Source organism: Mercenaria mercenaria, chromosome 9 (assembly GCF_021730395.1).
Source record: "Mercenaria mercenaria strain notata chromosome 9, MADL_Memer_1, whole genome shotgun sequence".
Lineage (NCBI taxonomy): Eukaryota > Metazoa > Mollusca > Bivalvia > Venerida > Veneridae > Mercenaria > Mercenaria mercenaria.
The window spans coordinates 11,102,072-11,126,268 of record NC_069369.1 but is presented as its reverse complement, the minus strand read 5'-3'; the positions used below and the strand labels follow the sequence as shown (position 1 = coordinate 11,126,268).

Genomic DNA, 24,197 nt, shown 5'->3' with positions numbered 1-24,197 from the left:
TTAGTTTTATTTCCGTACAGAACATTTTCAGAGATCTTTTCTGTTAATACTTTCGGTATCTTTGTAACTAAATGGTAGTATTTGAGATAATCACTTTGTCCAAGTAAAGTATTCGTTCTGCTTCTTTGAACTTATAAAACCTTTTTGTTCGGAAATCAAATAATTGATCAATATATTTTATTCCCTTTCTGTTCCAATTGTCCCAATATATTGTATTTCCCTGTAATTTAATGTCGGAATTGTTCCATGCTATATGTTTTTTCACTTCTTTATTTGTGTTTGAAGAATTCATGATTGTAAACCACGAAGTTAATATAATATTATCTTTCAAAAATGTGTGATTTTTGCAAATTCTAGCAATATCTTGTGTGTGTAAATTACATTCGAAAATCAAATTGCCCCAAAAGTTTTTAAGGAATTTCTTGTACAATATTTTCCAAAAGCCGTTATTTTCATTCGAAATTATTCTTTTAACCCAACATGCTTTGGTCGAGTACAGAAAAGCTTTAATGTCTGTGAGTTTAAGTCCTCCCAGATCATAGTTATTTACGAATGTTTTGCGCTTTATTTTTTTCATTTTTTCCGTCCCATAAACATTTAAAAATAGTTGACGTGATATCTTTGATAGTATCTTCCTATACACTCAGATGATGTTAACATCACCAATACACTCAGATGAGATGTTAACATCGCTAATATACTCAGATGATGTTAACATCTCCTATACACTCAGATGAGATGTTAACATCGTCAATACACTCAGATGAGATGTTAACATCCCCTATACACTCAGATGAGATGTTAACATCGTCAATACACTCAGATGAGATGTTAACATCTCCTATACACTCAGATGAGATGTTAACATCGTCAATACACTCAGATGAGATGTTAACATCCCCTATACACTCAGATGAGATGTTAACACCGCCTATACACTCAGATGATGTTAACATCGCCTATACACTCAGATGAGATGTAACATCCCCTATACACTCAGATGAGATATTAACATCCCCTATACACTCAGATGATGTTAACATCTCCTATACACTCAGATGATGTTAACATCGTCTATACTCTCAGATAAGATGTCAGGCAGATTTCAAGAAATATTTGTTATATAGATATAGATTAGATAATGATTTTATACGTATAAATTGTTAAATTTGTAGCCGAATAAGAATCAAAATGCAGATTATACATGCTGTTACATAAATATGAGCATAACTGTGGTTTATTTAAATATCTTTCCTGTTTCAGAGATTTATCTGACGGGGACAAATTCTATTTGCAACTGCCTGTTTCTTTTGAACATTATGGCTGTTATGTCCTCTGTTTTGTGTACATATGTGTTATGTACATATGCAGACATTCGTGTAGTGTTTGTTTTACGGGAATTGCTGTTATTGATTAAGACAACTTAGATTTTAATACATTATGTTTATTCACATCGCCATGACGGCATTTACTTGTATACCAAATTATTATTTTATAGAAACACTATCAAAATATTGTTAATAATGGCATTTGTCTCAGTCTGGTCGTATTGGCCGGAGGTCGAATGCCAGTACAACTGGCAGAGGTCAAATAATACAGCAAGCGTAAAATTACCTAATTAGAATTGTATTATTTAAGCTACATTTATCCAATCTAGTTAATCAATTAAAATGCTTGAATTCCATATTGACTAACACAATGCCCCTGGCATTTTCATACTGGCCCTCCAGTACTGGCTCAGCTGAGATCTGTCTCATAATATATACACAATTTATCTAACATTGTGTCTGATACTGCATAGTTTAGTAATAAAATAACTTATACTATTTTATGTCAAATACATGTACATGTATGTCATTACCTGGCAACACACTTAGGGAAAATTAGGATCAGGAAATTATATTCCGACCTGGGGCAGGATTCGGACAAAACAAAGATCTATACAACACGTTTTTTGTATGTCTTTGAAACCAATATAATGAATGCTAAAGAGACATTAAGTTTATATACAGTTTTAAGAACGCACCAGAACAGAATATACATTTTAAGGACTAGTACACCATGATGAAAATGAGCAATGATAATTTAGTGTTTGTTTACAGCGTGATTAAAAGTCAAACTTGGGTTAAAATAATATAATCTGCATCAAAGCAATGACTATCAACAGTACAAGATGGTATCTGCTGGCGGAGTTCCGGATACAATTTGACACGATACTTCCATACAGGTACATAATCCTTACTGAATAGAATAGTAGAAAGTGTTCAGGTTGTATGTTTCAACAAGGTGACATGATTCTAAATTGTTAAAAGATTCTAGATGCCAGTAGAAGAATAAAAGCTGTAACTACACTTCCTCTGAGATTGACACCTGAAATGAAGAAAAAATGTTTATATTAAGTTTATACACTACATAAAATAGAATATTTTACAAATCCGTACTAAAGAAGTTTTGTACTGATATGATCAACATAAAAATGTTACATTGAACTTAAAGCCATATCGTTATACAGCCGACATTTTCAAATACCAAGGTCTTTATAGCGAGAAAATATTAGATCACTATGGGTTTAAGGACAAGTTTTGATAAAGAACACAGTGTTTTCATGTTTCCTGGATTTTTTTTATCATGGTTTCATTCAACTTGCATGCACAACAGAGCGAAGGCTGGAACAAGGGTGCGTGATTTGTCTTGCATACATCATTACCTCTCATCAAAGATTCGATCGAACCGAGCTTGTTATTTTTTGTTTAGTTGCTTTTAATCTCTTCTATTATTATAAATGAAACAAATAGACAGAATCATACTTGTTATAATCTCTACGTAACACATACTTTTAAAGATCAGCTTATATACAATGCATGTACATAGTTGTCCCTAAAGGACTTGTACCGACAGCAGTAAAATTCCAAAGAACCGCGATATTTTCCTTCCTTCTGAACGAAACATAAGTGTGAGCGCTCATCTTTTTAAGCTTAATAGTTTCTTATCCGATAATGCTGATTCTTATTCAAAATTTCATAAAATGATTGCGAAACTTGAAGTAAGGAGAGCAAAATAATTAGACTGCAACCATGAAGCTCAGACAGTATCTTAAAATCCCTTTTATAAATGCTGTCTAAAATTAAACGTATTGGTATCGCGAGGACTATGAACTCAATAGGTAAGCTACTTTATACGTATGTTCTGTAATCTGTCAGAGATAAACCGGAGAAATTACCTATTGAATACAGAACATACATGCACTTCCCATGTAACCCTACATTGTGTTACAATTTCAGAACAACGAACTGGTGTCTGTGAAAAGGTATTTAGTAACTGACCATGGATACTCTTGTGGTATTTCGAATAAAGCAACATATTGTTTGAATTGACTCATATTTTATACAATTACTGTGTACACTAATCATGCTTAACATTTAATACGCGAAGGCTCATAAACTTCAATTAAATTGATGTCTTTCATGACCAGGTAACAATTTCTAACACTACCTGTACTGTAACCGGTAGCGTATCTTTCACATATGTACGGGATTTTCTTTTCACAGTTACGTTCGTGTAGAACTGCACCAAAATTAAGCATTGCGCAGTTGTCTCCCTTGTTTGTGCTTGGTTCGCCGCTCCAGTCACTGAAATTCAATGAATACTGCTTTGCTGTAAAATTGCATTGCTGCTTAACGCTACATGAGCCCTTGTATTTTTATTTGAAACTGATTTATGATAATAAATGTACTTGACTAGTCACAAATTCTATCAATAGAAATGAATTTCGACTTTTATCTGTAGACAAAATTTGTAATGCTGCATATGTTACGTTAGTCAATCTTCTTTATACGCGTAAAACTAACTGAGCCGCGCCATGAGAAAACCAACATAGTGGCTTCGCGAACAGCATGGATCCAGACCAGCCTGCGCATCCGCGCAGTCTGGTCAGAATCCATGCTGTTCGCTTTCAAAGCCTATTGGAATTAGAGAAACTGTTAGCGACCAGCATGGATCCTGACCAGACTGCTCGGATGCGCAGGCTGGTCTGGATCCATGCTTGTCGCAAACCCACTATGTTGGTTTCTTGTGGCACGGCTCAACTGATAATTGCATACAGGACATCTTCCGACTGGCCTGTCTCTTTCATAACTTATATTCAAAAAATAAAGAAATACAAATAAACAAGAGGTGTAACTATGCAGATGTATAAAATCCGTTTAAGTAGCCGGATATTAAAGAAACAACTTACACAAGAGTTGGGTCAAACAAAGGCCCGGAACTAAATGCCCAGTATCCTTCGGTTTGAATGTCATTCAAAGACGTGTACCAACCATAAACGTTGTCCGACATGGACTTCACTTGCGAAATGATGAATGTCTGAAAAATATACAGATTTCATTGCATGTTCCAAGGAACGCATCTTACAAGGAACCCATTAATTTAGCAAACTTATTGTCTATTTAAATGGCCATAGCGTCTGCATTATTTGTGCAATACTGCCCATTAAAGAACAGGTCAATATATCCTTTCCGCAGCCTTAACGTACTAAAACGTATTAGCGTCAGATGGCCCTTTCACGCTTCCGTAGAAACAATATCTATTAAACGAAACTTATTTTGAAAATATTTCTGAAATGTCTCGGTCTGCAGCTCTCAAATACGGTTATATCTTACATCTGAGGCATATACTGACACTCTCAGACAACATCAAAAATGATATTTTGAGCGATTTGATGAAGTTCCAAAATTATCAATGTACCCTTGGTCCGTTACGGACCCCTGTGGGATTTGTGTTTATCCGGAGCTCAAATGCTTTTTCATAGATTAAAAGCTGACATGCTGTACTAAATCCTAGGTAATTTCAATTCGTAATAAAGTGCTGAAAATTGGCTCCCCAATAGCAAAAAAAGAAAAAAAAAGAAAAAAAAGAAGTCCACGCGCATACATTTAGACGGGGTGACACCTGCGCGTGACCCCTGACTATCTACGAATCAAAATGCGGCTTTCGTTTTCAAGTTTAGCATTTCTACTTTCATTTTATTTACTTCCGGAAACAGCTGAAGGTCGAGTGACGTCATTTTCTGTGTTGTCAAAACATACATATACCTGGCGAGGTTGCATAAATATGTGCTGGCCGTCCTTGCAAGGTTATTGCATGAGACGTTCATAAATATTCCTCAAGTAAAACGTGTCTACTGCATTTACAACGTTATATATTGCATACTGCAAGTACATTTCCATTGCTCAAGAAATGTAGCTATGAAATACGGCAACTGTAACTACTCTGCAGCCAATTGCCATTACGCCGGTGTGGACAGAGCAATTCTGAACTCTAATATCTTCCCTCAGATTTTGAAGGTTAACATATTCTATTATATTTTTGGAAGAAAGTTTGCTCAAGAAAGGTGGCTGCAAATGCATCATCAATTTGAAAATTTGTAATTATTATTACTTATTTATGGGCTATAAATATCTCGTTTTTGGACATTGCTTTCCAGTTATCAAATTTGCTCAGACTGGTAATTATGGTCTGCACTGTTCGCTTTTCAGTAAACACCCATTGGAATAGTAAGTGGTACAACCCAATCTGAATGATTGATCAGTCCATTTTAGAAAAATAGCAGGTTAAAGGTTAGGCAGTTATCTGACAATGTGACAATGTATACAAAGTCATGCATTCTGTGTAATTGTCATGTACATTGTTTATGAAATGTGGATTCTTAAGTGTTATCAATGTAAAATATAAAATGTCTGGACGTAATCAACGACCATAAATCTGGATTTGCTGTGTTTCATGAAAATTTCTAAATAAATCAGATGTATTTTATTTTAATGTTAAATTTGAAGACAGACGACGCATGGGGTAGAGTACTCTGTGTTCAGACATTGTGTTTTGTTCACAGGACATAACCCCTGAGAATTAACAGACTTATTTTTTCTAAAAGAACAGATAATCTAGTCGGTAGCCAGACTAGGGTCTAGACGTCCGAAGCGCGGTCACAGAAGCTCACCTTTGAACACTTCGAATGCAGTGAGCTAAAACGCATGCACAATCAGTGAAGTTTCAGTGGAAAGCTACAGATAATTATTCCAGATACATGTATTGTAATAAAATAGTATGCAGAGTCCTATCAGTAATTTCGACAGTCAAGTTTTCGAATAAGTGATCACAGCATTACCACAATAACCATGGATATTATAAAAGAAAGGACAGTCAAAGTTGGTAAACGTACGTCATTAGTTTTAACAATATAACAGTTTTATCCTTTTTTAACTGCAAACTTATTTTAATGATAACCATAAGAAAGACAGGAACATACCTTTTCTGCTAGATTGTCCACTGACAACAGAGTGCCAACATTTTTAGCATTTGTAGCAAATGTTGCACAATAGGTTGCAGCCTCGTTTTGGTTGTAGAGTAAAGATACATTGTTGTATTGTGTGAATAGGTAACAATTTCCACCGTTTGATTTCCAGCCAGGAAAGCACGATGCTAAGAAAACATGTCATGAAAGAAGGGTTTTAGTTCACTTGATAGTCATACGGGTACATTTGTATTACAATAATTATAAGTTATCATGATTGTCACATGCGCAATGTCGAAACTGAAAATGGTATATTGCATACTAAATTGATATGAAACGCCACAGCTGTCCTATGTCGGGACAGGTAACATAGCATTTTAACTCAATTTAACATTCTTTTGACAAATTAATACCATATTTTGACACGATAACAAGGCTTGTTGATATCTTCAAACACTATTTTGAGAAGTTAACTTCACACTTTGACATAATCACATACTAGATGTTAAACACTGCACTTTGACATGACAACATTGCTAGTCATACCACTATTAGACATGATCAAATAACGTTTTGTCATATTAAACATTACACTTTGACATTAAAACATTGCAAGGTAACATAATAAGACAAATCCCTTGAAGACATGTTAACATCATACTTTGACATGATGACACAGCATTAAAGCATATAATATACAATAATATTTGGCACGATAACATTGCTAGGTAACATAATAAGGCTATATTTGGGCTTTGACATGATAACATAGTGAGAACTGTTTTGACAAGATAACAGCGCACTGATAATGTAAGCATGGCTAGTTAAAATAATAAGTCACATTTTTAACAAGTTCCCATCACTTTTGATGTATTAGGTTAGCTACTCAACATAATAAGACACTATTTGAACAAGTTAATATCCCATTTGGATAAAACAACATAGCGGTTTAACAGACTACCACATTACAAGATAATATGAAAGTCCCGACATAAGACTGCTGTGGCGTTCCATAACTGAGGTTTACACACCAGTATAATATTTTATTGACTTCTGGAATTAATCAAGTCAATGTTTCTTATTCGTAAAACTACGTATAACAAGTAACAAAACCGGTTAAGTTTACAAACGGTGATCTCTCTAAACCTTTGTTAATTGTCGTCATATTTTATAACAGTTTAATTAAATGAATGCTTTTCAGAGATTCCGCGTTATGAATAAATTGTGATTATCTCTTAAAAGACAATTATTAAGTGTAAAATGAGCATCATACAATGTTCAAAGAAATATAGCCAAATACAAAATAATATATAGGGCATTTTCATTCTTCACCTTGATTATCAAGCTCGCAAATAGCAGCGGCATGTATGCTGCAGGCTATATCGTTGTATTGACCAGTTGTGTATATCAATGCGCAGTCCTCGTTCCCTTTGTAGTCATTAGGCTCTTGGTTCCATGTTCTAACAAATAATTTGTATAAAAAATAAACTAAATATAAAACTTAAGGTTGAAAGGAATATAATATTAACTGTCTCTCTCCAGAGAATTTATAGGCAATGATACCTGACAGTGTACTTGTGTTGTCAAGGTAAAACTACCCTGTTGAATGACCATTAAATATATTGAGTTCTTTAGCATGACTGTAAGCTTATATACCAGGCTCTAGTCCGCTTCTTGTAGGAACGGCACTGTTGTAACACTTGACCTCCTGGTTGATCGGCCGACAGACTGACCAGGAAAAACAGCATTCCCCATAAAGTAATATATTTATGTTAATAAAGAAATAATAGATAACAGAACTGTGTTTTAACATCTCAAAACATAACGATGAGGTCATCCGCATGCGGAATAACATCATGAGTTCGTAGCCCAGCTTCTTATTGAAACATGGTTATGCTATATATTATTTAGATTCTCATATGGCTGTCATGTAAGCAAGTGGATGAAATAGGGGTCATTATTTCATGTCGCATATATAACGCCACATATAGTACGCTCGCAGGCATTAGATATTGAACAAATGAACACCAGTAATCCGACCGAGTTTTGGCGGAAAATGCAACGTCTTGGCCCGCGGAAGGATATGTCGATACCCATTGAAATTGTAGACAGTGGAGGTAGAATTGTGCGCGACGAAAAATCAGTTTTTGATCGTTGGAAAACAGACTTTATGAACTTATACAGCCAGGACGATAATAATGACATTGATGATGTGCATTACAATAGGGCGAAAATACATAAACAACTTCTGGAACAAAAATGTCGGATCCACTGTATAATACAAACGAACAGTTGAATTGTAATATAACTTTTGATGAAATCTGCAACATTGTCAATCGCGCTAAGGCCGGACCAGCCTGCGGTGTGGATGAAATCCCATACGATGTACTGAAATACCCCCCTATCATTCTTTGCATACAAAAACTTTTTCAGTTAGTGTTTGACACAAGTATTATACCGTCAGTTTGGAGAAAGGCGATTATTTGCCCAATATTAAATGACTCTAATTCGGATAAACGCATGCTTCTTAATTATCGGGGGATAAGCCTATTATCTTGCATAAGCAAACTGTATAGTTCCTTCTTAAATAAACGGTTAACCAACTATCTGGAAGGTAACGGGTCGCTTGCTGAAGAACAAAATGGATTCCGGGCAAATCGGTCTTGTAAAGATCATGTGTTCACGTTGAACAGTATCATTAGAAACAATGTAGCAGTGTTCACCTCATTTATCGATTTGAAGAAGTGTTTTGATTTCATAGACAGCGACATGCTTTTATACAAACTTCTTCTTCATAATATTGACGGAAAATTGTACCACACTATTCGTAATATATACGCAAGCTCGACTTCCTGTGTTCGAATTTATAACAAGATGACTGAGTGGTTTGACTGCTCGACAGGCTTGAAGCAGGGCTGCAATCTTTCCCCTACATTGTTCGCAGTGTTTGCCAATGATCTCGTGCAGGAGATAAATGACCTTGACCTTGGAGTAACGATGGGAGAAATCAAAGTGTCTTTACTGATGTACGCGGATGACATCGTGCTTATCTCTGACTCAGAAGACAAACTGCAAACTATGTTAAATACACTTTAGAAGAGGTCGCTCACAGCGTACAGAGTTTCAGTTCCGAATTGGAGAGAATATATTAGAAACAGTTAACCAATATAAATATCTAGGGGTAATTTTTAGCGTAAAGAATGATTTTACGTTCCATTGAGACGCTCTTTCTAAAGCAGCTGGACGTGCCCTGGGAAGCATAATCAGCAAGATACATAACCTCAAAGACTTCGGTTTCGGCTCATATGAAGAACTGTATAATTCATGTGTAGTCCCAATATTAGACTATTGTTCTTCCATATGGGGTTTTAAGCAGTACCAATCAATAGACAATGTACAACACAGAGCCCTATGTTACTTCCTCGGAATGCATCATTTTACGCCTGTCTTAGTACTGTACGGAGACTCAGGTTGGATACCGTCTTTATATCGTAGATGGTCTAATGTATTACGTTACTGGGATCGTTTAATATGTATGGATAATGACAGATTAACTAAACGTATATTTGACTTTGATTACTCCGTTAACAACGACAATTGGAGCAGTGACGTAAAACATATCATTAACTCTTTAGGTCTGGTTGAACACTATAACAGTAAAACGGTTATTAATCTCTCAGTTGCAAAGACTTTATCTAAGGAACATTATGCACAGAAATGGTCACAGGATATATTGTCAGTGCCTAAACTGAGAACATACAGAGTGTTTAAAACTGTTTTTAACTGTGAAGAGTATGTCAAGATAAATTTAAGCAAGACTGAGCGATCCCTTTCATGTTAGTTTAGGTCTGGTATATTGCCACTAAGAATCGAAACAGGGAGATATGTTGGTGAGCCCCCCGACTTCGTGAATTTTGTGATCTAGGCACAACGGAAGATGAAAAACACTTTCTATTAGACTGTCCTTTATATAGAGAGATTAGAACAAATATATTCGGTGATATTATAGCTAGCAATACACTTATCGACATGTCAAGTGACCAGAAATTACAGTCATTGTTGTGTAATTACCCTAGAACAACCGCTAAATTTGTATATAGAGATTACAACCGTAGGCGAACGGTGTTGTATTCGTAATTCTAACACGATCCGCAGCAATTGCTATATAAACATATAGCGAAATCGCCTATACATGAATCTGCGATAAAATATGGCTGGCTTTTGCATTTCAACCCCCTATGATTATGATTGTAACATGAGAGATTCTACTTCTGATCTATTACATACGAATTATTTCAGGGTCAAACGGTTGAAAACAGCATTTCAAAAACATAAATATAATAAAAAGTCATACTGACTTATGTGTAGGCCCGTAAAACACGTTCTGATCTCTACGAGCAAATTCAATTAGCTTAATTATGATTCAGCGGTGACATCATAAATGTATGACATAAAATATGACGTCATAATAATGTGACGTCATATAAAAGTTAAGCTCGTCACTCGTAACACAGGGTCAACTCGCCTAATTTGATGATTCTGTTCATAATTAGTTTGCGAGCTGTTAGATTACTAATTTATGAATACTTCTAAAAATTCTGATAAAAAAGAAGCAAATATCTATACGTTCCATTGGCTATGCAACACTTTCAAACCATAGGGGGTAAATTGTAACAGCATATGACCCGAATGACGTATTACGCTGAAAATGTAGTACTGTAAAATGCGAATTATTTTTCCGTTGTTAGAATCGAAATAATGAATATGTTCCAATAATTTTATCAATTAATAAAATATAGGAACAGATTTATTATTTCTTAATTATTTCTTCTCATTTCTTCATACTGACAATTGTTGTAATTTGGTATTGTATGACATTGTTGATTTAATGTCAAAATTTATATTACGTAACATTATCTATCTAACTGCCATACCATTGATACCAATATAACTGTATCATACGTGATATATTTAAAGTTATTTCAGGTGACATATGGGTCCATTTGGCCGGGTACTGTAACTTTGTTTTGTCAGGTATGAAATAATATTTGCTGTTTTATGTACATGTCACTATAATAAAATATTTACTTACTTACTTACTTATAGTAGCTTGACGTGACGTCAACGCGTAAAAAGAGGATATTACATTAGTGTCTTTTCATATTGAATTTATTAAACGAGTTGATTAGAATAATAACATGCGAGGCTCTGTCGAGCATTTTTTTCAATTTTATTCAACCAGTTTAATAAATTCAATATGGAAAGTCACAAATGTAATATTCTTTTTATCACAGTTAAGCTTGTTCTGTCGAAACATCAAAATTTCTACTTTCCTTTACTTTATACACAGATCAATTTGACCAACGTCTCCTATACTATAAACGATAGTGTATTATCGTTTTTCTGTAATGGCTTTATTACACTCCCGCGAGTTCAAACGTGTGATAATGTGTTGTAAAATATGGGAAATAACATGTCCACTGGAATAACTTTGGAGTTCGTAGACCAATTCTAGTGTAAAATTCTACACGTCTAATAATTGAAACAGTGTGTGTAAATTTAATTGTAACACCATTCTTTTAAATATCACTTCGATTCTAAAAGGTATTTTATCTAAAAGGTAAATCAAATGCGGTAGCACACTTTATCGGCGCTTGTGAGACACCAAATAGTATGTCGAAGTGACGTCAAATTTCAGTTTTTTAATGCAAATTTGCATAGAGTTTTCATATTAGAAAACGAGGTCGTTTTAGCATTTGAAAACAATGCTGGTATAAAGTACCAAGTAATTTGAAGTCAGTAATATTAATCAGTAGAAATGACACTTACATATATGTTTGGTTTACTGGGGTACCATCGGCCCAAACGTAGCTCCCTTCATTCTGACGGTCATTTAATCCTACCCAGAAAACTCTTTCATTTTCTGGATCCAACATTTGCTGTTCTAGCCAAGTCTGAAATAACATGCTGATACAGTCATTAGTGTTTTAATAGAAGTCATCCTAGTGCTTTCTTTGTCAAACATATATGTGATGAAATATCAAAAGAAGATTTGTAGATCGGAAATATGCAAATGATCTGTTCTACAGACTCGGTTGACTAGGTGGTAAAGTGGTAACACACTAAGCGGTCAAGTCAAAGGTCCGTGGTTCAAATACCAATCCAAGCAATGGATATTTTTCAATTGCTCCTTGGTGTTTTCATGCATGTTTCTTAAATTTCTCTCCCTTTTCTGGGAGAGTTCCTTTCGCTCTGTCCCTTTGTTCAGATCGCTCTGCACTAGTAAAAGATACTTTTTACACCTGAGTGGCTGCGTTTGTTTGTTTGAATGTCTGTATGAAAAACACATGTGAACGTGTTTATCATGAAAAACATATACATGTAAAAGTTATATATAAGGTTTGCCAGGTACATATATAATATACCTTTTTGTCAAATGAATCAATTTTCATAAGGTCCCCTCCCATCGATTGACAATAACTTCTTCCGCCTAGCCAGGTGTCCATGTGTTTTCCAGCCATAAATCCGTAACAGAATTTCCCTGCTCTAATCCAGGGACCACAGCCAATATTATCAGTTGGCGAATCTACATGAGAAACATTTGTAAAAGGACATAGAGAAAAAAAGTTATGAAATAACTATATTAAGGGATATCTGTGTTAGCCTGAAGCACGCCATTGACTCAGAACCAGGTCAACATGATTTCATTTCTGAATGGTTTGCTTGGCAATAGAACTATTGCCCGAGGTTCAAAAGAAATGAAAAACATTTTTAAATACCTCAAAGTGACATCAGAAACACATTTTCATATTTTTTCTTCAAGTTTTTGGATTAGCTCAGCAAAATTTTATTTCGGAATTAGCTCAGCAAAAACTATTGTCGAACATTAAATCGGTCATTAGCACAAATTACAGAACGGCAATTTACATAAGGAACCATGTAATAATCATGTTTAATATTATACATAGAATCGTGACATTATAAGTATACTAGAGTTTAAAATCAGTTTGTTGGGAAAAATATTCTTTATGTAGATATATTTATTGCACCACTAAGATCCGAAATTATGGACTACAGATTTTCTTAAAAGAAACATTAATTCTCTTTCGGTATAACTATTTATAAAATTGTTCTACATACAGTAATACTGTGGTTTGTAGCAGATGAAGTTTGCGTTAGATGAACAGTCTCTGTCGCTGAATTTTCCAGTCATCCTCAACACACCACAGTTTTCTATTCCAGCCACGTTATCCGGCTCCTTCTGCCATTGTCTGCAAATTAAATCATATCCGTTTATGCTCTTATATCATAGCGTCTATTATGACACTATATTGTGGAGTGAAGCCGAATACAAAATCCCAGATCTAGTTTCTGTTATAATGACCCTATTACTACATACCTCCACGTTTTTGAATTTCGTTTTCTTTTCTAACGAAACCGTCAACATTAAGTGTAGTTCGTGTGTGCGCTATCTACAGAACTTTGTCAGACCATGTATATTAAATGAAAGTAGTCCGGCAAGATGCAATACAAAAGGTACTGGTAGGATATGTTTTTGCCAGCTCGTTTTTCCTTGTGATATACTTTCCGTGTGGTTTATAGGTATATAATAAACAGTTATATTTGTTTGTTAAGAAATATTTTCACAATGACACGACTTGAAGCATATGATGATTCTTTCTGGCGTTTATGGAGCATCAGGATGAAGCTGGTTAAAACATGACCGGTTACTGTTCCAAACTTTAAACGGCTGATAAAGTAACCTACGGTTGAATTTTGATTTTACTATAAAACTTTTAAAGCGTTTTTGTGCATTAGCTAACCCAAACCGTGCTTGCTATCATTTTGCTTGCTTGCATTCTATGTTTCCAAATGATTTTCATGCAAATTTTATTATTCATAATTTCATCTCATATTTTTCCTTTATTTTTAAGTCGTCTTAAACGTCCAAATATAAACCTACGACTAGCGGTGTTGTTTTTGGACAGGCTTTTTTTGTATTCCTAAACGGCAAATTCAGTAATATTCAAATTCATTTATAGTCATTTTTGTTTATAAATATTCAATGCTACTCGAAACGAGTCAAATTAAAAAGTAATCTTATGAATAACTCGAAAATGTTATTAAAAGATACTGTTATAACAGACAACCAGGTAGAATCTCAAACAAAATGTTGAACAAGAGCAAAGCTAACACAGTGTTGGCTGGTATTACCTCCGATGGATATAACTTACGCAAGGGTTTTATCCACGCTTTTACCAGTGTACCATGCCCAGGAACCAGCAGCATTTTGACTAAGACCAATCCAGTGAACTTTTGTCGTCTGCGACAGGTAGGGTATTTCTCCCATAAGAAAATTCTGAATATAAAACAATCAATATCTTTATCTATAAGATGATATTTTTAACATATATGTGAGATCAGCCATCAATGAAATAAAATTACCCTGAACTTTATTTTCTGTCATCTGTCAGCTTGTAACTAAATGAATGACCTTATCCTGTGACTAACATGGAGTAATGTAATAAGTATTGCACTGCAGAGTTTTACGAATTATACTGTGGAAGTTGACAAAAATCATTCCTAATGTGTAATAACAACTTCTGATAAACCACTTGTAATGTCGATGGAGAAACTATTTTATTAAATGTTAAGCCGAATTTTGAAAACATTGAAGTTTTAATTCGATATTTATCAAATGCACCAACCTTATCATTTTGATCATCAATATCAAACATTTTAGGGTTTTGTGCACCATTGCCCATGCCCTCGCATAAAGCCTTTGCTTGGGCCCATGTCTTCAGAGCTGACGGGTCAGATGTATTGCCAACATAGTAACAGGAAGATCCATCGCCACCTTGTAACCATCCGAGAACGCAGCCGCCATCTGTCAAAAACATAATAGAAATATACAAATAAATCGATGTATTGATGCATGTTGGTGAGAACAATTTACTTCAAGTCGTCCGTGACCACTTCTTCAGCAAGTTTAACCATTTGCATGAAGCCTTAATGATCTTTAAAATGATCCATGAAGTGTTCAACGTTTCAGAAAGTACGCACGGTGTTAACAGCATCTAAATTAACTGTCAGTTACCTTCTACGATGGTAAATTGATAGCTGACTGTTGGCATAGGAGATTAGCTGATAGCTATGCGATCATGATTAATAATGTAGTGATACTTTTGACGGTTACATACTTTGTGTATTGTGTTCCTGGTTTTCATTCTCTCCTTATTTTCATATATAATCGAACTTATCTTTCACTAGATTAGTACCGAAATACTTCCCGGTCAATGCTATTTAAAGTGAAGTTTAAGACTGTCATATAATGCACAGAACATTCCCGTTGTGTTTTAAAAGATCACAGTAGGACTTTAAAAGTATTAAGACCTATTTAACGCAAAGGGTATTTAAACATAATTGGAAGCTTATAAGGTCAAGTTTCAGTTAGTGAAAAATTTGGAACTATAACTAACTTAAGATGTCTCCATTGAACCCCTTAATGAAAAATGAGAAAATAAAATTGATACAGTTTAAAAAAATGAAAACAAGAGCCATGTTAGACATGGCCAATCCCCCCGCCAGGCATATTATAATTGAAGGCTAAAGTTCCTGGTAAGTTAGTGTCTGAAAGTATTTTTTGGGGGGAGAAGCTTTGAAAAAACCGTTTAGTTGTGGTCCACATCACGGGTTTTAAAGATGTGGAGGAAAGAATTATTCAGTGGTGAAGTGGTTTACTGCTAAATCTTATTAATTTTCATGAACAGTATAGCTGTATGATGTTTTTCTATATGGCTACTGTAAAAAGAAGGAATGGGAAGCTTACAGGGAAAAAGAGTGCCAGAATGTCACAATATATGCCCGTCACTGCAAATTTCTTTACTCTAGCAGCTGTATTTGCAAATGGAATTTTAATTTTGTGGTTGTTTAGTAATCATTGTAAGTCTTTTGTTTTTCTAAGTCCACAAAATAACTCCTTACCAGGTAGAGATGTCTTAAAATACACTTAAAATTGGAAAGTAATATCCAGGTTGTACCACAGAAAAGTGGTATTGTTTTCTCCCTGTGGTCAATTATAAAAATGTTACAACATAAGTTATTTATAGTAACAACTAATGGAAGTTAATCTTTAAAAAAAAAAAAAAAAAAAAAAAAAAAAAAAATTGTAAGTCCACACAAAAATCTTTACTAGGTAGCGATTGGTCGAAATACACCTCAAAATTGGATGTAGTATGCATGTTGTACTACTGAAAAGTGGTCTCGATTTTTCCCTACGACTAGTAATGAAAAAGTTACAATAAAAGCTATTTAAAACAAAGGGAAGTAATTCTAAAGAAGGGAACTGCGCATGACACTTCGTCTCATGATGGTGCATAATTGTGCCAAGTTACATCAAAATCCCTCCATGCATGAAGAAGAAATGCTTCGGACAAAGTCATTCTGATATCTGACCTTTGGCCTCTAAGTGTGACCTTGACCTTAGACCTAGGGACCTGGATCTTGCGCATGACACTCAGTCCTGCGGTGGTGAACATTTGTGCCAAGTTATATCAAACTCCCTCTATGCATGAAGAAGTAGTGCTCCAGACAAGGTTTTCATTCTTGTATCCTATGACCTCTAAGTGTGACCTTGACCTTAGAACTAGGGACCTGGTTCTTGCGCACGACACTCCATCTCGTGGTGGTGAACATTTGTGCCAAGATATATCAAAATCCCTCCATGCATGAAAAAGATATGCTGCAGACAATTTTTTTAAAGAAAATATGATAAAGGGGAATAACTCAAAAAGTAGACAAGGTAGAGTTATTGTTCTTGTACACTGCATTTCCTCCTAATGTGTTCTATCAGTGTATGAAGTTTGAAGAAAAATCCCTCCAGTACTTTTGGAGTTATGCTCTGGACAAAATTTTTAAAGAAAATATGATAAAGGGGAATAACTCAAAAATTAGGCAGGGTAGAGTTATTGTTCTTGCACACTGCACTTCCTCCCAATGTGTGCTATCAGTGTATGAAGATTGAAGAAAATCCCTTCAGTACTTTTGGAGTTATGCTCTGGACAAAATTTTTTAAGAAAATATGATAAAGGGGAATTACTCAAAAAGTAGGCAAGGTAGAGTTATTGTTCTTGCACACTGCACTTTCTCCCAATGTGTTCTATCAGTGTATGAAGTCTGAAGAAAATCCCTCCAGTACTTTTGGAGTTATGCTCCGGACAAAATTTTTCAGGAAAATATGATAAAGGGGAATAACTCAAAAAATAGGCAAGGTAGAGTTATTGTTCTTGCACACTACACTTCCTCCCAATGTGTTCTATCAGTGTATGAAGTTTGAAGAAAATCCCTCCAGTACTTTTGGAGTTATGCTCCGGACAAAGATCGTTGCGGACGGACGCACGCACGGACGGAGAGCATTTCTAATATCCCCTTCGCCTTTGGCGGGGGGATAAATAAAATATACGGGTCTAGGAATAGAACTCATGATGAAAATGTAGAAAACGGAGCTCATTACCTCTCGGCCAACGAGGAATAAGTGTTTACATCGGATACATTTGACATGGACTTAATCTTATGTTATTTTAAAACAAAAAAAAGCGCAGTACATATCGTCTTCAAACAACGATATCTTTGTATGTAGAAAGTGTTTGCGTTAAATTAAATTCTATTCATCATCAGTTACAAAAGAAGACTCATGTGTGCAAAGTTTCATTGCACTTACTACTGATAAGGCTATGGTATAGAAAAAAATAATGAGGTTTTGAACGTTTCTTAAAACGGAAATTGCCGAGACGGCTTCTTCAATGTACATGTAGAGCTTTTCGTACTGCGAATAAATAATGCTTCACAGGCACTTGAGTGGCATTGCAGATCTAAATATATCGCTCATGTTTGTTTGTAGTGAACATAAAGATACTTGAAAACACCTACCAAGTTCTGAAACTAGTCTTGTTAAAGGATTTTTAAGTATGATATGTCTAGACAGTGATTCAACCCTTCTCCTGTTTAGATCTGAACTAACTGCTGCGCTACTATTCAAAAACGCCATCAAAAACAGCAGTTGAAACCAAGCAAACGTACAAAAAACTTTTATGACTTACCAGGAGAATGATAATGACAAATATATCCTTCTCTAGCTTTACAATTTAAATCTGCCAATTTGCCTTGTATGTTGACAGCACCACATTTAGACTGACCATCATTTGCAGGGGACTGGTTCCATTGGCTAAAATGTATAATGATATATGCGTGGATTTGTTAGCATGTACCTGTCCGTATGGATGTAAAATGTCAAAAATATAACTGCGTCTAGACAGGAGATGTAACTGAAATTATTATTGTAAAAATATGAAAGGTAAATGTTGCTATGATTATAAAGAAAATGGACTAAATGATTTTTTGTAACCTAGAATGCCATCAACATATTATTACCGTACATATGAATATATCCAACTTACCGTTAATAACTTAATCACGACTGAAGTATTTAACTATTGTGTTAAGTACTTACCATAATCTTACTAGGTGTGCTTTAATCAACATCAATGAGATAAACTGGACTAAACCATACACGAGATAAACTGGACTGACTATAAATGAATGACATCATTTTAAACAGGTATAACCATCAAAACATTCTTACACAAGGGACATGTTGGCATATTCAGACATCCCCCATTTCCAGACTCCTGTACCAAGCCTGTTTGCTTTAACTTTAGGTATATCATTGAGATCTGTCCAATAACCACTGCTTGGGTATTTCTTCAACGTCTGTAGGAGCCATGTCTGAAACAAGTTTGCAAAAGAATGGTATCATTAAGTAATGAGGTTTCAAATGTGACTTTTAAGGAGAGGACAACTGTAAGCTAATATAGCTTTCTTTCCAATTCCTAAAATGTTGTATTGTAAATATTTCATGCTTTTCGGAATAAAAATATGTTTAAACTAAATGTGACTTTTCCTTAAAATGTATTGCAATATGAATTCTAAATATCAAACTTTGGGACACTTCACAACACATAATGTGTGAAGGTATACTTAAAAACATTCTACTGGCCAACGATCGAGAATCAGTATCATTATTTACGCTTAACATAGTATTGTATAAGTTTTAAACCTAAACAAATCACCAGAAAATTCTAAAGTCATTTATAGTTGAGTAGCAAAACCATGGACACTTATAGTATTTGCTTTAGCTTATTGTGTATTTCACTGAAAAAAAACACTCAACATTCTTTATCATTTTGTAATACCATTCACAGGTTTTAATCAGAACACAATACTATCGTCGCTTGTTATTAAGTGGCTCAGTGAAAAGTTAATAAATGGACTATATTTTGGAGATAAACTACAATACTTTATATGAAAAATCAATGCACATTTCCGTTAAAACATGAAAATCTGACGTCATGTCGACGTATTTGCGCCATACAGGATGGTGTTACACTAAATACATATTAGTCGCGCTAAATAACTCACTAGACATCTACGCAATGTTTCTTCCCGTGCTTAAACACCTTTCAAACACGTTAACGTCAAGTTACTACTATACTTGGCGCCATACATCTACATTTTTAGAATCGAAAATAATATATCGAAGAACAATGTTTTAACTTTTCTTAACCGTTGAATACGAACTGGTTATACTATGCGTGTGTATTTCTATTATTCCGCAAGCGTATAACCTCAATATGTTAAAAATGGTTCTGCTTTATATTATTTCTTAATTACAATATAAAATAGAGCAGGTTGAAATGAAGCTTTGTTAAATGATTTATAAACTAAGGGTATTATAATCTAAACTTACCAGTTGATCTTGTGATGTTATACGCACTAAGGAGGAATCCTGGTAGTTACACTCCTGGGCTGCAGCAGACCGTGAAACACTCTTTAATGTGTTTATCATATAACAGTTATTATTGTAGGGTATCCAACCATCGTCACAACCAGTCGTGCTGTCACTGTACGCTGGCCTAGCTGCAACTACAAACATACAAAGATATTCGCCGTACAGTGTGTTTCTGACTTACATATTACATACTTAATATGTTACAGGGCTATGAGTTGAAAGCATGAGCAGGTCTGGTCCTATCTGCGAACCACGGATGCAACAACTTTGAGGATAGATATATGGCATAAATATCAGAAGCTTATCACGTTGTTGACCAATATTGTTAATGACTATCTTCAAACAAATTATTATAAATGACCGATGCTTCATAACCGTTAAATACTTAAAAATAAAACAGTATTTTGCAGCAAAAATAAAACAACAAAACTTTTTATCTATTTGAAACTCGATTGTTTCGATTGAGAAAATAAACGATAAACGTACACCGTAGTCGTACCGCTCATTTGTACGAACGGATTTACAATTACAGCCTATATTATTTACCGAGAAAATGATAATAGTAATAAAAACGCTTTCATTATATTTTCAAAGATCTTCATTAACAATTATACATTTAGCCGGAACTCATTAGAAATGTAACTTTGTAAAATTATTATTCGTGACATCCTTTTGCCAAGATAGATTTGAAATTAATCCATTCTTACGATACACCAGTTTAATACTTGTCTATTATCTCAGAATGTTGAGATATGCAATATCTCTCAAATGTAAAGCTATAAATCAGATAAATTATTATACTGATTAGATCTTTGACTATACAATCTTATGAAAACAATCAAACATACATTTCCAATAAGGATTTAATACTATGCTATGCGTTGTATTGTTCTTAGGGAAATTCTACACGTTCAGATAATTTTTTGTCTACAATGTAGAGTTTGGTTATACCCTGATTTCTTAATAATTAAGAATGCACTAAGAAAATTGGGCATATAAAAAAGATTGGGCCATTTGCTTGGATTTTTGCTAGATTGATTTGAGAAATGTGGACACCATACATTCGTAATGGGAGTCTACGGGAAACAGTTTTGCGAATAGAATTTTTTTCTACAATATAGATTTTAATGAAAATTCACACGATTATAAACTATCATGTGGTCTGTAATATGGTAAACTAAAATGTATAGGCTTATGTGCTTGAGTTTGAGATATTTTACCATGATTAAAACGATTCGCGCACATCAAGCTAATTTCGAGAAATTATTTGGAATTATGTACCATGACAAACTTTTTAACACAATATATTATCTCTAGGCAGTAATGATTATACTCGAATGTTGCCATTTATTCATTAAATTATTTTGTTTCCGTATGTCGACTCCAAGCTTTAATCTACGTTATCCGGATAAATGTATTTACGCCATTACTTTCTGCTCACCAAACGTGTAAAACTACCTTAAATTAAACTCAAACGGAACTCTTTAAAATGTCAAAAAGAATGCTTAATGTGACTTTTAAAAGTCACTACAATTTATACACCTTTTACTGGCCAAAAATCGAACAGCGACATCTACATGACCATGAGTTCACATATTACATTTATAGTTGGGTTAATTGCAATTTTGGTTATGTGTAATTTTGTACCGTCACTGTCAAATAAAAATATAGATATTCGCCTTACAGTCGTGGAGCTGATAACTTATCTGCAATCAGTGCATATAACTATTGATGTTAAATAATGGTATCTCTAATCTATGTACGCTAATAGCACATGTATGAATTTATACAGGTCAGTCGGTAATCATTTTTTAAAATCGCAATTTTGTAATGAGGCAAATAGACTCTAGTTGACTCAGTGACCCAATCCATTGGGAACGTTGAAAATAGGCACGGTCTAAAGTATCAATGATTTAAACTATCGTTTATAGTTGATGTTCAGCAGGAACAGACCTGGGTTCGAGTCTATTTTTACGACACAATATGTGTATAGGCTCCTTATCTTGAAATGCGATATCGTTACATGATTCGTCGGGAGTGTCCGACGCTTGTTAAAATCCTGTTAAAAGCTTCAAATATCGACATGAGAAATCTTACAGATGTAAAGCGGATAATGTTTGTAACAGGGTTAAACAGATTTGAGCCGTGCCATGTGAAAACCAACATAGTGGGTTTGCGACCAGCATGGATCCAGACCAGCCTGCGCATCCGCGCAGTCTGGTCAGGATCCATGCTGTTCGCTAACAGTTTTTTAATTGCAAGGGACTTTGAAAGCGACCAGCATGGATCCTGACCAGACTGGCGTGGCTCATTTATTTTAATGATTCGATGCCCATTACCCTAGTAATACGCATGTAATATTTCATGTAACTACGCATGAAGGAAATCAAAATTCTTGGAATATACTGTCCAGCTTTTAAGAGGTTACCAATATATAACAGTACCATTCGTCGCTATTGACTTCGTACTAAGTATATATGCGTCATTGAAAACATGTATATTGTCTAAAAGAGGTAGAACATACCTTTGTTGAATGACAATTTTAGAATCCATCTTTTACATGTACGATTTCTCATTTAGGAAATGGCAGTGTGTGCAATTGATTCAAATATTACGGGGGTATATCAAAATGAAACACAGCCACATGTATGTTTAAGCGACTTGTACCCAGCCAAAAATGATTCTAAATCACTGTCCTGCTTACGGCTTGTCCCGCATGTCCCTATTACATAACAACGCCCTTATCCACAAATCAAATATTTGCGAGAAAATATCACATCCAATTTATTCAGGTTAAACACCGGACTCTTACACGTTTTGCTATTTTTTCCAAAATGAGGGTCCCTAATTAATGTAGTTAGGACTACCATTTTTCATGATATGTCAGGTATACCTAAAGAATATCATTACGAAGCATTCGGAAATGGATAGATTTTTAAAAATGTGTATGTGTACCAGTGTGACTTTTATGAGGATATATAAACTATGGATATCCAATACCATACTTAAATATTATTTTAGAGAAATTAGCATTATATTATGAATAGCCTTCCCGTGTTATATAAACAGCCATAGATATACGCCCCCTATCACTCCACCAACCCTTTTGCATTAATACGAAAGGCATACAAGGGAAGAATCATTTCTCATGAAATTTGTTAAAATTTGAAAGTGACAAATTTATACATACACGGATGAAAGTGAGACGGAAGTGTAGTGTATTAAGGAGTGTAGAAATCCTTTACGTAAATATTTTCTGATAGAATTTTGGAAGAAATCAAAAGACTTTCTTATTTTTTCGCATTCTCCCAATGACTAAAATAAGTATCTTTATAAAGCCAAATATAGCTGGTCTTGTCACTTCCACGTTAATCGAACTGGACGTGATTTTTTCATCGACGAGGATTTTTGTTACAAACTTCTAAAATAGTTGTGCTGGTGCGAACTGGATATATAGAACGTATAAGTAAAAAAAGTGGGTTAGAAAAGATAAAGTGTACTTACAGATGGTAAATATAGTCAGAATTATACCTAAATATTTCGCCATTTTTAATTTATATAAAAGTCAAAATCATCACAATACACTAGAGAAACCTAAGCTATGTACCAGCCTCTAAATCTTTATCTTCCAAATTTGTTGATAATATCGTATCTCTCTGATAACATGTGACCAAAGATTATATAATTATGCAGTCTCTAGTTTGATATACCTTTATCAAGTTAGATATATATGAGTCAAGTTGATCTATAATTTACAAGTTCGAACTGTTAACAGCATGTTTCTTTTTTTACGGCAAAGCTGTCTCAACCAACTTTTGATTTATTAAAACAACCAATAAAAGTTGTTTAATAATTATTCAACAGATAAAAACAGCGGCACTGGACAGAAATTAATGCATACTTTTAATTGGCTGAAATTAATATACTGTTTCACAAAAAGTTTCGTTACATTTCAATAAAGTATTACAAAATTATTACATAGATTCTGTAGACATTGTTGCTAATGACGTTTATCGGAGAAGACAAATAGATTACTGTAGACAGGAGGTGCATAGTTAAGTT

At 34.5% G+C, this 24,197-nt stretch overlaps 1 protein-coding gene across 1 annotated transcript; it reads right to left on the bottom strand.

Annotated features, from left to right (window-relative positions):
* Positions 1 to 1,428: 1,428 nt before the first annotated feature.
* LOC123546451 (macrophage mannose receptor 1-like) lies at positions 1,429 to 23,788 on the bottom strand. The gene is made up of 14 exons (XM_045332720.2): positions 23,640 to 23,788; positions 20,094 to 20,269; positions 18,930 to 19,072; positions 18,388 to 18,512; positions 14,998 to 15,176; positions 14,524 to 14,648; positions 13,430 to 13,560; positions 12,715 to 12,875; positions 12,119 to 12,243; positions 7,622 to 7,749; positions 6,305 to 6,477; positions 4,235 to 4,362; positions 3,493 to 3,629; positions 1,429 to 2,370 (listed from the first exon to the last, which is right to left on the bottom strand). The coding sequence occupies exons 1-14, from the start codon at positions 23,680 to 23,682 to the stop codon at positions 2,306 to 2,308; spliced, it is 1,839 nt and encodes a 612-aa protein (XP_045188655.2). The 5' UTR covers positions 23,683 to 23,788; the 3' UTR covers positions 1,429 to 2,305.
* Between the last annotated feature and the right edge of the window lie 409 nt (positions 23,789 to 24,197).